This window comes from Leptodactylus fuscus, chromosome 2 (assembly GCF_031893055.1).
Source record: "Leptodactylus fuscus isolate aLepFus1 chromosome 2, aLepFus1.hap2, whole genome shotgun sequence".
Lineage (NCBI taxonomy): Eukaryota > Metazoa > Chordata > Amphibia > Anura > Leptodactylidae > Leptodactylus > Leptodactylus fuscus.
Window position 1 is genome coordinate 101395677 of NC_134266.1, and position 14750 is coordinate 101410426.

At 40.3% G+C, this 14750-nt stretch overlaps 1 protein-coding gene across 6 annotated transcripts in view; it reads right to left on the bottom strand.

Moving 5' to 3' along the window:
* DCAF6 (DDB1 and CUL4 associated factor 6) overlaps positions 1 to 14750 on the bottom strand; it is a 196827-nt gene that overhangs the window by 63670 nt on the left and 118407 nt on the right. For all 6 annotated transcript variants that reach the window (XR_012715055.1, XM_075264279.1, XM_075264278.1 and 3 more), the window contains one exon: positions 7498 to 7609. Coding sequence is in view for 5 of the 6 variants with exons in the window: in XM_075264279.1 (XP_075120380.1) it covers positions 7498 to 7609 (112 nt within the window). In the remaining variant the exon portion in view is untranslated. The remainder of the gene's footprint in view (positions 1 to 7497; positions 7610 to 14750) is intronic.

Sequence of the window (14750 nt, forward strand, 5' to 3'; positions counted from 1 at the left end):
GGGTTACACACCGTCACAACCTGGCTAAAGCTTCTATAGCTGTTAATAAAGTCAACATAACTTTACGGTATCCAAAAAGACAGCTGGTACCGACAGAGAGCAAGACAAATGTCAACCAAAGCTGTGAGCTCTGAACACCCACAGTGACTTTGGCGTCATCATCATTATAAGGGATCGGGTGGTAATAAATAACTTGGCAGTGCCTAAAACCCAAAAAGCTTATACAACTATATTTACATTAAGATACACAAATGACACTTTTTAGTAGCATGTCATGAGACAAGCTGATAAGATCTTCCTTTGTGCAGTGCTATTTGAAAGTTAAACGCTGCCTTTATTTTAATTCTGGAGAAGGTGCAGACATTAGATTTAGAACATGTTGTCTTCATTGTCCAAATCCTCTATATAGGTAATGTGTTTTTCGGGCCGAGCTGTCTGGGAACGAGCTGGTGCAGCACTGACAACCTGGGTGAATATGGCAAGAGCCTGAGATGTAGGGTGAATGAATCCCCAAATTGTTTGGGGAATTTCCACTCAGAAACTGGCACTATATACCAGTAGCAAAAATTGTGGGTGCACGTAACCCCAATATATTCTTTGAATTCCCAGTCAGACAATGGCACTATATGGCAGTGGCAGGACTTGAAGGTATTTATAACCCCAATATATTCTTTGAATTCCCAGTGAGAAACTGGCACTATATGGCAGTAGCAAGAAATGAGGGTATTTGTAACCCCAATATATTATTTGCATTCCCAGTCAGACAATGGCACTATATGGCAGTGGCAGGACTTGAAGGTATTTGTAACCCCAATATATTCTTTGAATTCCCAGTCAGACAATGGCACTATATGACAGTAGCAAGAAATGAGGGTATTTGTAACCCTAATATATTCTTTGAATTCCCAGTCAGAAACTGGCACTATATGGCAGTAGCAAGAAATGAGGGTATTTGTAAACTCAATATATTCTTTGAATTCCCAGTCAGACAATGGCACTATATGGCAGTAGCAAGAAATGAGGGTATTTGTAACCCCAATATATTCTTTGAATTCCCAGTCAGAAACTAGCACTATATGGCAGTAGCAAGAAATGAGGGTATTTGTAACCCCAATATATTATTGGAATTCCCAGTCAGAAACTGGCACTATATGGCAGTAGCAAGAAATGAGGGTATTTGTAAACCCAATATATTCTTGGAATTCCCAGTCAGACAATGGCACTATATAGCAGTAGCAAGAAATGAGGGTATTTGTAACCCCAATATATTCTTTGAATTCCCAGTCAGACAATGGCACTATATAGCAGTAGCAAGAAATGAGGGTATTTGTAAACCCAATATATTCTTTGAATTCCCAGTCAGACAATGGCACTATATGGCAGTAGCAAAAATAGTGGGTGTATATAGCCCCAATTCTATTGCTAGGGAATTTGCAGGGTATTTCTGGGGTGAAGGTGGGGGGGGGCACACCGTTGGAACGGGGATTTGGGGTGTATATATGGGGTATACGGGAATACACTGTCAGTGTATTCCATTCAGGATGCTGGGAAAGCTGGGTTGCGGCGATTGAGCCCGTCAGTGCCACGTAACACTGACAAGCTTCTCCTTGGAATTTAGCTGTTACAAGAGCTGTTGGTTGTCTTCTCCTTCCTATCCTAGCCTGTCCCTGCCTACCCAGAATCTAAGCCCTAGCTAACTGGACGGAAACCTCCGTCCCCGGTGAATTGCAAGCTCAGAATGACGCGAACCTGGGCGGCGCTGTTCTTTTAAATTAGAGGTCACATGTTTTCGGCAGCCAATGGGTTTTTCATACTTTTTTCAACGTCACCGGTGTCGTAGTTCCTGTCCCACCTACCCTGCGCTGTTATTGGAGCAAAAAAGGCGCCAGGGAAGGTGGAAGGGGAATCGAGTAATGGCGCACTTTACCACGCGGTGTTCAATTCGATTCGAACATGCCGAACAGCCTAATATCCGATCGAACATGAGTTCGATAGAACACTGTTCGCTCATCTCTAATTGTAAGCACTGTGCCCCTGGTTCTCACACTGCTGCTAGCCTCCCTGCACAGAGATGGCGCCCAGTGACGTGGCCCGGCTGAGAGAGGTGACGCCTGACTCTGACGGGGATGGTTCCCTGGAAGACAGCTCTTTGGCTTCCATCTCCAAGGGATATCTGAAAAAGACTCTCTCTCAAGCCCTCTCGCACGCGCTTGCCCCTGTGTTGAGCGAGTTAACTGCTCTCCGTGCAGACTTCAACAATATTACCCGCCGAGTGGATGTGCTGGAGTCCTGTCCGGGAGAGGTGCTACATGTGGCCTCCTCCATGTCTGAGTGCCTAGACACCCACGCTGCCCACTTTAACTATACGTACCTGGCAATGGAGGACTTGGACAACCGCACTCGCCACCGCAATCTTCGCATTAGGGGGCCTCCCGGAGACCTACCTAATACAGCAACTCCCTCTCACCGCTGCTGCTGTCCTCTCCTCGCTGGTCGGTGGGGAGACAGCTTCTAAGACGGTGCTGGAGAGGATCCATAGGGCCGTCCGCCCGAAACCCAGCTCTGGGGCCCTGCCACGAGATGTGGTATGTGCCCTCTTTTCCTACACGCATGCTATGGATCTTCTCCGTGCTGCCAGAGATAAAACTGATAATACACAATTGGGTCTAATTTCTCATATTACACTGTTGTGGCTCAAATGTGTGGATAAAAATTTTATTTGGAATATTTAAAAACACATATATACAAATATATATGTGTTTTTAAATATTCCAAATAAAATTTGAAGTTTTATCCACACAATTGAGCCACAACAGAGATAAAACTGATTTGGCCTATGATGGGAACCCGTTGAGGCTGTACCAAGATCTGGCGCCTTCCAACCTCCAAAAACACTGGGTGCTGAAGCCCCTCCTGAATTATCTGCGGGTCAAAGGACTTAGATACGCCTGGTTTTTCCCCTTTGGCATCTCGATCAATCAACCCTATATTCTAATACAGTCCACACATGATAAGGGTAGGTTACGTACCGAGCACTACTCACGGAGCCAAGCACACATGTAATGACAGAGAGCTAGGAGCGCACCATGTGCATGCGCGAACCTCCGTGTCGGACGCATGCGCATGGGGTTCCTCTCTGAATGCTGTATCGAAGGATGCTGTCTCCATTCGTGCGCGTTAGAATGCCTGTATGACGGCCAAGCACGCACGGGAGACTATAGACACTCCCGTTACGTTTACTTGCTTTTAAATTAGCTCAATTCCCGCTGGGTCAGTACACATCCAGAGATATGTACATACATCTTTGTCTGGTATATCAGGTAAGGCAACAATATTGCTACACGTCGCTTTATGTGCTACAACAGTTAGACATACCCCCTAGGCGTTTATCTGCATTCGGTGACATGGTGTTAAGCCTGAGATCTATAAGGATTACCGTATTTTTCGGACTATAAGACGCACCGGACCATAAGACTTCTAAGGTTTTAGAAGAGGAAAATAGGGGGAAAAAAAATTTTAAGCAAAAAAAATTGGTGAAATATTTAATAACCTAATAATATAATATTTCACCAATGTAAATAGAACCGGGGGCTTTCGGACACAGGGATACCAAATGTGTATGTGTTTCAACAGTAATGTTTTTGTTTTATATGTATTCTAGGGATATGGGGGTGATTTGAACATATATACATATATATATATATATATATATATATATATACATATATATATATATATATATATATATATATATATATATATATATATCTCATCTATGGATGGAAAGAGACACCCTGCAGTGAAGCTATGCAAGAAGAGAAAAAGGGGCGGGCCAGACGGGTGAAAGAGGTGTGGTTTTCTAAGCAAACTTGAAAACACGCCTCTTTCACCTGCGGGCCAGACGGGAGGAGGCGTGGTTTTCTCGGCAAGCTTGAAACCACGCTTCCTTCACCTGTCTGGCCCACCCCTACTTCCCTGCCTCTCATATCTCGCTCCTGCAATGACGCGACACAGACAGGGAAGGAGGGGCAGAGCAGGCAGGCACCGTGCTGCTCTCCTTTTGATTCTCATAGACGGGACACAGACACTGCGCACGCTGCATTCGGACGATAAAACGCACACACATTTTCCTCCCATATTGGGAGGAAAAAAAGTGCTTCTTATAGTCCGAAAAATACGGTATATAGTATCGATTGTCCATTTGAACAAGGCACATTTTATTGATACACAATCTCACTTTTTGGCCAGCAGGCTTTCATGCTTTGTACACTTTACTAAGGCTCTTTTGGTTCTTGATTTTGGGGTTATCAGGGATTATGCATTGAGTCACCCCTATGATGTACTCATTCAGGTTTTTATACCTGGCATATGTTTTATGGGTTTTTAATGAATTTTCATGCTAATTCAGTTGGCAGATAAATACGATTTGTATATAAGATATAAATTGTGTTCTTTTATACCCGGATGTGTGTATAAATTTTTTCCACATTGTTTTCTTTTTTTTGGTTATGTTTTTTAGAGTTATTTCACCTGAGGAAGGGCTATTTTGAAATGCGTAGTGCTGCCATTATCTGTATAATAAAATCTATGTTATATCACATGATCTGGTGAGAGTGCAGTTCCTTCTACTACATTGACAACATTGTCCGTGTTTTGGTCTTCTGAGCACTTCCGTTTCACCATTGTCTCCAACTCATCAATGTTTTGAGCACTCCAATGAGCTGAATTTGGGGCAGCAAATGGAGGATGTCTCGCTGTCCTAAGGGGACCCTGGGTAAGAAGTGGGGTCTTCCTGGGTATCCTACCATACAGTCCCTTTTCAGTCAGACGCTAACAGATTGTACGGGATGACACTGTTGTACCCTCGGACTGCAGGGCAGCTTGAACTTGTTTGGATGTTAGTCAAGGTTCTTTATCCACCATCCACACAATCTTGCGTTGAAATCTCTCATCAATTTTTCTTTTCCGTCCACATCTAGGGAGGTTAGCCACAGTGCCATGGGCTTTAAACTTCTTGATGACACTGTGCACGGTAGACACAGGAAAATTCAGGTCTTTGGAGATGGACTTGTAGCCTTGAGATTGCTCATGCTTCCTCACAATTTCGCTTCTCAAGTCCTCAGACAGTTCTTTGGTCTTCTTTCTTTTCTCCATGCTCAATGTGGTACACACAAGTACACAGGACAGAGGTTGAGTCAACTTTAATGCATCTCAACTGGCTGCAAGTGTGATTTAGTTATTGCCACCACCTGTTAGGTGCCTCAGGTAAGTAACAGGTGCTGTTAATTACACAAATTAGAGAAGCATCACATGATTTTTCAAACAGTGCCAATACTTTTGTCCACCCCTTTTTTATGTTTGGTGTTGAATTAAATCCAATTTGGCTTTTTGACAATCATTTTGTGGTTTTCCATTGAAGACAAATTAAATGAAGATAATAATACCAAAGAATTTGTGATTGCAATAATTTTCTGGAAGAAAGTGAGTATTATCTGACAGAATTGCAGGGGTGCCAATACTTATGGCCAACACCGTATGGGTTAATTGGTTTAATTGGTTTTATTTGAGGCCTATTTTAGAGTATATTTAAATAAAAGCTATGTTTTAATTAGATCTCTACCTTCTGTGAATAATTCGATCCTGTAAAGTGTTAGACCCTCTGTGACAAGTTTGCACACACAGTTATCCTGCACACTACATTTACACACAGCTCTGCTGGATATACTTGAAGAGATTCCTAGTAAATGTATCATAGTTCTTGCCACTGTGGAGTTCATCGTGCCTCCAGAAGATAAGGATGGTAAAGGATCTTTGATGATGTAATGAGCATGTGATCATTCACATGATCAAAGGTCGTTCACATTCACATATTTGCAGAGGTGTGTGCAGTAGAGCAAAAAAAAAAAAAAAAATTAACATTTTTGTTGAAATATACAATATGTTTAACAGGAGTAAACATCATGTCATTAAACCCCTCTCATACCCTAGAATTCCTCTAACCACAAAGAAAGTTTTATTTAACATTAATAAATCATGTCTAAATGTCATAATGTCTAAATCGGGGATGCTTCTTATAGTTAGGGTTCTGAAAAATACGGTATATTTAGGTGAATTTTTTATAAATTTACAAATGAGTGGCAGGTAATATTTGCTTGTAGTTGTATGGTGTATCCTAGGCTTCCCATTCCAACATTGGGGATTACCATAATACACAATACATGTGATACATCTTCACCTCTTAATCGTCCCAGAGTCAGTGGGAAAGTCTTGGATTTCAAGTCTTGTCCCACTGTCGTGGTCGATTGGAGACGTGTCCCGGATGCATACAATGGTGAAGCAAGAAGTCGAATCGTCTGCTCCCTGCTTCACTATTCAGTCTGTCTTTGCTATGGTAGTAGTAGGCACGACTTAGAGGCATCACTTACATTGTACTTGTAGTTCCTAAAAACCTCCAGGAGCAGAGACAGTAGAGAAGAAAAGCAGGGAAATGGAATGAGGTGAGTATTAGGGTTTTTATGTTTGTTTGGTACCATGACAGGGATATAATATTGTTGGGGAAACTACAAGGAGACATTGACCTCTGAGGGCCACTAGAGGGGCACATTATACTGTCGGGAGGAGACATTATAATGTGGGGGCATATCATGTTAGGGTGACTGAAGGGATTTTACACTGTGTGGGGTCACAAAGAGAAACAGATGGGAATGGGTGGAGTCAAAGTGGAAGTGGGTAAGATGCATTTTGTCCCTCTTTCTATCTTTTGTACAGTACAGTATAGTACAAAACAGTATATGGTGATGGAGTGGTAAAGTAAATGGATGAAAGAACATTAGTTGTAATTGACCGTCAAAAAGTATTTACAGCAATATATTATATATACATATTCATAAATATTAAACTTTAAGAACAATGGGGGATGGCAAACACGCCAAAGAAGTCAGTAACCCAAACCACAATGTCTGACCCTACTACTTTAACATAACCTGACTGTCTGACTCCTACTCCGACTTCTTCACATATGGCTGACAGCCACAGTCAGTCAGAAGCAGTAAGAATCATCAACAAACTTTGCATCTAATTAATTATACATTAATAGCTGCATAATATAATTAAAAATAACTAATCATTTAATTTTGAGTCAGCAACTTTTTTTCCCCCAACTTCAATAGCCCTGATTCTAGATCCTCCAAAAGGATCTGTATTCTGGCATTCAAACCTAAATACAGAGCTCCTGAAGACTCTCGCATATCCCATTGCTCTTTATTCTCAATTGCTTATTCATAAAATATCAAGGTATGATGAGGCTCAACTGAAGGTTCCGAGTTTCCTGGTAACAGGAGGTATAAAATGTTTAAACATTTATTTTTTTTAGCCTATCAAAATTGATTATAATTGTTCTAAATATATTTTTTATCAATACACACATAAATGTAATTTATGTTATTAAAAATCTTAAGATCATACAATTAAAGTATTTTGAACAACGTAGATTCTTACCATTCATCTGTAAAGTCTAGTCTTATTGTACTTGTCGTAGTTCCTTCTGTACTGTAATGTAATTGCAATACAGGTTCACTTGTCTCAGCTCCAGGACTGCTTTTGGCACTTTCTGTAAGAATAAAATAAAGTAAAAAAGGGTCAATTCTTAACATAATCATAACTATTATTCCATGCGTAAAGTCCATTAACATAAACATATTTAAAATCGAAGACAATTAAAACTTAAACATTTTTACCAAACATAAAAAAAAAAAAACGTTTTAAAGATTTTCTCTCCTATCTTAGTGGTCACAATTTGTCTTCATAAGTTGCCAATGTATATAACCAAGAATGCAGGAACTTTCTATGATCAGAAAATCAGCCATGATTTCCTTATTGTAGCCAGGTTATCTTCTCATGTAGAGACCATGCCTGATAACCTGCCCACACTAAGAAAATCATCTCAAAATCACAGAAAGTTCTTAGATTCACAGTTATATACACTGGCACCCGATCAAGACGAAAGACTGTCACTACTTTTTTAGATTTTGAAAATATATAACTTTTAATTGTCTACACATCTGAATATGGTTATGTTTGTTAGTTTAACATGTGAGTGCAAGAGCTTAAGCTAAAATATAGGGGGAAATAAATGGAAGAAGCAAAAAAAGGTAATATTTGAATAATGTAGCACAGGTGAGATGACTAAGTTTTCTGCAAAGGAAGCTCACATGACAATTTATAAGAATAAAGAAAATTCTGAATAATTTAAGAAAATATAAATTACTTATTTATTTTGTCTTAAAATAATCATGGTAGGTTTGAAGTCCATGTATTAAAAATAAAAAAAAAGTTGATTGAAAAGCAATCAGGCTGAACAGTTTCACAATACAAAAGTGGAAAAAAAAAAAAAAAAAAAAAACCAAAACAACTCACTGGGTCATTGCTTTCACAGTGGTCCATTACCAATTTATTTTGATCACTCCAGTAACAGTTACTAACACATTGATGATATGGAAAATATTTTTTATATAGTAGAACTGCAAAATACCAGACTATTCTTCCCTTCAAGGGTAAGAAAGCTTGCAGAAATGAACTAGGAAAGAAGTAAAGTAGAACTAAAGTAAAATGGAGACAATATTTATCTTATCAGTAACAAACTACAATAAAAAGGAAAAATAGTATACATACAGTACTATAAGGAGGTTTTCTGTGATTTAAAGGGAGTCCGTCAGCAGGAAAACCATCAGACTGACAGTACTTCGTAGGGCAGCTTCTACATTTCCCATAGATGTCTTTCTTATTCTTCAATGAAGCTCCATTTTCATGAAAATCAGTGTATTATGTTATGCAAATTAGCTGAAAAGGGCTTTACGCTAGGTTCACACCTGCGTTCATCTGTCCGTTCTGAGTTTTCTGTCTTCTGCATGCCAGAAGTCGGAAAGCTCAGACCGGGTCTGGCCGTGAGCGGCGGTGAGCGTTTTATGCTCTCCGCCGCGAAACCGGATTTTTTTTATCCGGACACAGAGTACTGCATGTCCAACTCTGTGTCCGGATTATAAAACCCGGTTTCGTGGCGGAGAGCCTAAAACGCTCACCGCCGCTCACAGCCGGACATCTCTCTCACCCATTCAAATGAATGGGTGAGAGAGACTCCTGTAGGTTTCCGTCTCCTGCCTCTGTTTTAGGCAGGAAACGGAAACCTGAACTACGGAGTTCACAACGCAGATGTGAACGAGCCCTTAGGGGTGTTTTTTCTCCTGCTGGGGATTGGAGCTTCACTTTCTGCTCTAGGGAACCAGCCTGAATTGCAGAGAAAGTATAAAAAAGTTGAAGAAATTACTCAAGCAATGAAGGGAAGAGGTGGACGGCGGTTAGGGGAGGCTATTTAGAACAGAGTGAAGATCCAGCAGGAGAAGAAACACCCCTAAACCCCTTTTCATCTAATTTCTGCAAAAATAAAAGTAGATTTTTATAAAAATGGAGCTGCAATGGAAAATAAGAAATGCATCTATGAAAAATGTAGAAGCAGCCGTACAAAGGTACTGTCATCAGTCCAATATCAATTTTCCTGCTGACACACTCCAAAACTTTGATGTCTTATCTTTGTCATCCATTTGATTTCCAACCCCAGTAGCCACAAAATTAGCAACAAGAAGAACAACAGTCACATCCATGCGGCTGTGTCTGACAATGCAGTCCAATTAATTAAGAATTGCATGCTTTTTCATGACAGTAATGACTAACACATTGGGAGTTATTTATCATACCCTCTACGAAGGTAAGATATTGAGGCACATGTTTGGTGCAAGATTGTTTTTAAAGCATGCAGTTTCTATATGAAAATACATGCACTTTTTCATCAGAAATGTGTCATGTGAACCCAGCCTTACTGCAAAAAAGTAGGGTCAGGGGATAATCATACACATTAGGGAGAGTGTGTGCCTACATAGGCGTACGGAAACTTACAAGTCATTCCTGCTCGGCTAGGGATTCTGGGTAAAAAATATGCAAATCTACTCTCCAGGATGCAATTAGGAGAACAGTGCCTCTGTATGCTGCCCTCTAGGGACAGCCCCCTTAACATCATGCATGATTCAGTTAATAAGCCTACTGACATGATGCGGGGTTTATTGCCAAATTAGTATTTCTATTCCAAAAAGGATGTCCCTAGAGCGCAGCATACAGAGGCACTGTTCTCCTAATTACATCCTGGAGAATAGATTTGCAAAAAAGTATGCAGTTATTAACTTAAGAAAGTGCTTTGCAAACCCAGCAATTATTTATTCGGATTACTCAGCTAAAACACATAAAAATGACTTTAAGGGAGCCTTCACACGGAGCAAACGCTCGCTCATTTTGGCAAAATACACATGTAAAAAATACACGTGTAAGGGTGAATTCACACTGAGTAAACGCTAGCTTATTCTGAACGTAAAACACGTTCAGAATAAGCGGCGTCTAAAGCAGCTCCATTCATTTCTATGGGAGCGGGGATACGAGCGCTCCCCATAGAAATGAATGGTCTGCTTCTTTCACTCCGTGCAGTCCCATTGAAGTGAATGGGGAGTGCCGGCGTATACGGCAAGCTCTGCTCATGCCGGAGCGTACACGCCGGCACTCCCCATTCACTTCAATGGGACTGCACGGAGTGAAAGAAGCAGCCCATTCATTTCTATGGGGAACGCTCGTATCCCCGCTCCCATAGAAATGAATGGAGCTGCTTTAGACGCCGCTTATTCTGAACGTGTTTTACGTTCAGAATAAGCTAGCGTTTACTCAGTGTGAATGCACCCTAAGAATAAGACTCCCATTGACTTCAATGACATTGTACACGTGTATTTTACACGTGTAAAATGTAATTGAAGTCAATAGGAGTCTTATTTTTACACGTGTATTTTTTACATGTGTATTTTGCCAAAATGAGCAAGCCTTTACTCTGCGTGAAGGCTCCCTTATTACTATTATAAATGACTACAATTAACAAACATGCAGTAATTAAATAAAACAAAAACAACAAAGAACACTGACCCAGTTTTACTATAGTGGTTGCGGCTCGATATTGGTGTACATGTAACTCGTCTTTAGTACATCTAGTTTCAGATAAGCTTTTTCCAAATTACTAGACACATGGGCACAGCTTCTCAAAGAAGGTCACAGCTTAAATGCAACAAAATTGCATCTTAAAATTCTGGCTCAAAATAAGTCAAGTAATACTTGGCAGCCGATTGTTCAATTAGGGTCCATTTAGATGTTGGAAAATCAAAAGAGGTTGAGATGGACTTCCACCTCCGGCCCCCTTCAGTTTTCCATCACTTGTTACTTGCCGTGGATTCTGCAGCTAGACTGAGCCGTGCACTTATAGTCACAATGTCCTAAAATCAGCCCAGATTTCACCATGTGAATATACCCTTACTGCAAAGCCAGTGAAATTGTATGTGTATATAGAGACTCTGTATGAAAATAGTTGTAATTAATTCACCATTCACTTGATATGAATGTAAATGACCTCACATGCAATAAAGTCTAAATCTAAAAGTCATCAGCTAAAACAACAATAACTTGGTCAATGCCCATATGGATCTGTGAATTCATAACTAGAACAAGAAGCTCTTTTATACGCACATGATGATGATTGGTAATACACATATCACACATGGTACCTCCAACAATTACAAGCTGACTTCACATTGCATACATCAAGAATATAGGAAAAAGTAACAGTCAGAAAAACAGAAGAAAATCACTAATATATAAAACAATACGATTTATTAATCATAAATATAAAATCACAATCCAATAAATTAGAAAGGGCAACAGATGAAACATATGCCAAAGACAAAGTAAGTGTCTTACTGTGTCTTTGGCATATGTTTCATCTGTTGCCCTGCTAATTTATTGGATTGTGATTTTATATTTATGATTAATAAATCGTATTGTTTTATATATTAGTGATTTTCTTGTGTTTTTCTGACTGTTACTTTTTCCTATATTCTTGGTAATACACATATAACATAAGTAAATAGATGCCAATGTTCTCCTATTCTTCATTTATTTAAGCAAGAACTTTTTTTTTTTTTTAAATGTAGATTGTGAGCCCCATATAGAGCTCACAATGTACATTTTTCCCTATCAGTATGTCTTTTTGGAATATGGGATGGAAATCCATGCAAACACGGGGAGAACATACAAACTCCTTGCAGATGGTTTTATGCCCTTGGCGGGATTTGAACACCAGGACTCCAGCGCTGCAAGGCTGCAGTGCTAACCACTGAGCCACCGTGTGGCCCCTATTTAAGCAAGAACTTTATATATCACTTATTTACTTATGGTAATTAAACAAGAGTTTAAAAAAAAAAAAAATCTCACATAAAATTTTAAATTACTTTAGTAACATATACCATATTTTTCGGACTATAAGACGCACTGGACTATAAGACACACCTAGGTTTTAGAGGAGAAAAATAGGGTAAAAAAAATTTTCATGCAAAAAATGGTAAAATATTTAATGTATGGGAGTTGTAGTTTTGCAACGGCTGCAAGGCCACATTGATAGGTGACCCTGCAGCTGTACGGGGATGCATAGAGCTTTTTTTGTGGGGCCAGTTGTACTTTTTAGTTATACCATTTTGGGAAATGTCTATTGCTTATATCACCTTTTATTTAAATCAGAGGCAAAACGGTGAGAAAAACACAGCGGTTTAGCACTTTTGATTTTGACGTTCACTGTACAGGAAAAATATTAGTAGACAGGGCATTTTCGGACACAGGGATACCTAATGTGTATGTGTTTCACAGTAAATTTATACTTTTATATGTATTCTAGGAAAAGGAGGTAATTTAGGTGAACTTTTATTTATTTATTATATTTTTTTAAAAGTTTTTTTTTTTTTTTTTTACTATTTTATTAGCCTCACCTAGGGGGCTTGAACCTGCAATCACTTGATTTGCTGTCTATGGGAGATTCTGTACATTACTATTGCGGCTGATCATAGACTAGCTGCGATAGTAATATTGCCATGACAGGCCTGGGAGCCTTCATTAGGCTTCCACCTGTCACTGGAACAGGTCGACCTCGCCGCACAGGAGCCAGCCTGCAATTCTAAAGGTATGCGGCTGGTGGGGCAAGGCCCCGGGGCTCATTTTAAACTTTGGGGGAGGACTTTGATGCCTGCGATCTCTGATCACTAGCTCCGACGTCTCCTTATTATGGCGACCATTACTTACAGACCCGGCATTCACTATAATAGAAAGACGGATGCCGGGGAGGGTTTTAGCCGCCGGCACAGGTGCCAGGGCCCGCATTATTGCCATGCTCCTGCCGCTGCAGAAAACCAGCGGTGGTAGGAGCACAACCATACAATTCCGGTGATGCAATTCCACTACTCCTCCTCTGTCTTCGGACTATAAGACGCACCCTAATTTTCCTCCGTAATTTTGGGGGAAATCTCTTATCTTATATCGTCTTATAGTCCGAAAAATACGGTATTCTACATGGAGGTATACTAAAGTGGAATGGGGCTGCACTTGCCATGAGGCAAACCTTAGGCGTCAGCTTCAGGAGTCATCTCCTGACACAATGTGAGGGGTGGCATTTTTTTTAATCAGCCACTACGTGGCGTATTCCAACAAGTAGGAAGTTAATATTTTACTGACCTATCTCCACACCTTTTCAGTCCAGCCTCTTGTTGTATCACACCTTCACTTCTGACTCCAGGCTGCGAACACTGAAGAATGCTGCAGGGCACTTTAGAGGAAGCATTAGAGGGCGCTGTAGCATTCTTAAAGGGGTATTCCCATGTACATAACTATTTTTAAATTTGTAGATAATTAAATGTTAAACATTTTTGCAAATATAAATAACTAGCTGGTACCCGCGACTTCGTCTGCGGTGATTGTAGAAGTGGGTAAATTCCTATTAATGTGAGGCACATGGAGTTACTAACACTAAACTAATAACCCCAAATGCCTGACATTAATGAGAACAGTAATCCTATGTACCTGTGTGTTTTTCAGTTTCACTTTGCTAGCAGCTTCCTCTCCTCTTCGGGGAATCTTTGCAGGATGCAGACCACTATAGCAGGCACAGACCTGAGAGATTAAGCTCCACCCCCTGGGTTTCCTGTACCCCTCTCAAAGGGGAGTGTCCTTATGCCTCAGCTCTAGTAGAGCACTGAAGGGACGCTCAGACTTCATTTAACTCTTGCAGGTCCTATGCTGCTGGTGTGCCAGTGAAATATGGCAGAAGTGCCACTCTTGGCACGTGTGCCAGGGGTTGCTGACCTCTGCTGTAGAGGGTAATATGAATTTTGTGGCTTGCTATGGTCCAAAGTGTGTGAGATTGCAGAGATAGTGATGTGAGTTTGGGTTTTGTGTGGGTCCTGGGAAAAACGTATGTGCGCTATTGTGACGAAAAGTAGCCTACTGCGCAATCCAGTGTAGTAACTATGTTTGTGGAAAATTTCAGCCAAATCGCTAGGGTGGGTTTTGCGTAATTGAGGAACAAACATCCAAACACACAAACCCACAAACATCCAAACTCACAAACTTTCACCTTTATAATATTAATAGGATTGAATATTGCATGACATCAGACAGAGGCCTCAGCAGGACATCAGGTACTGCTGATGCCACAAAGATGCCCAGGAGAGGTGAGGCAAGGTGTTTAAGATTTTGATTATTAGTATATGTATATATAACTATAGAATATGTGTTTGTTATTTTTCCTCATCTACCCCAAGGCCTCGCCTTATTACACTCTAAGGCAGATC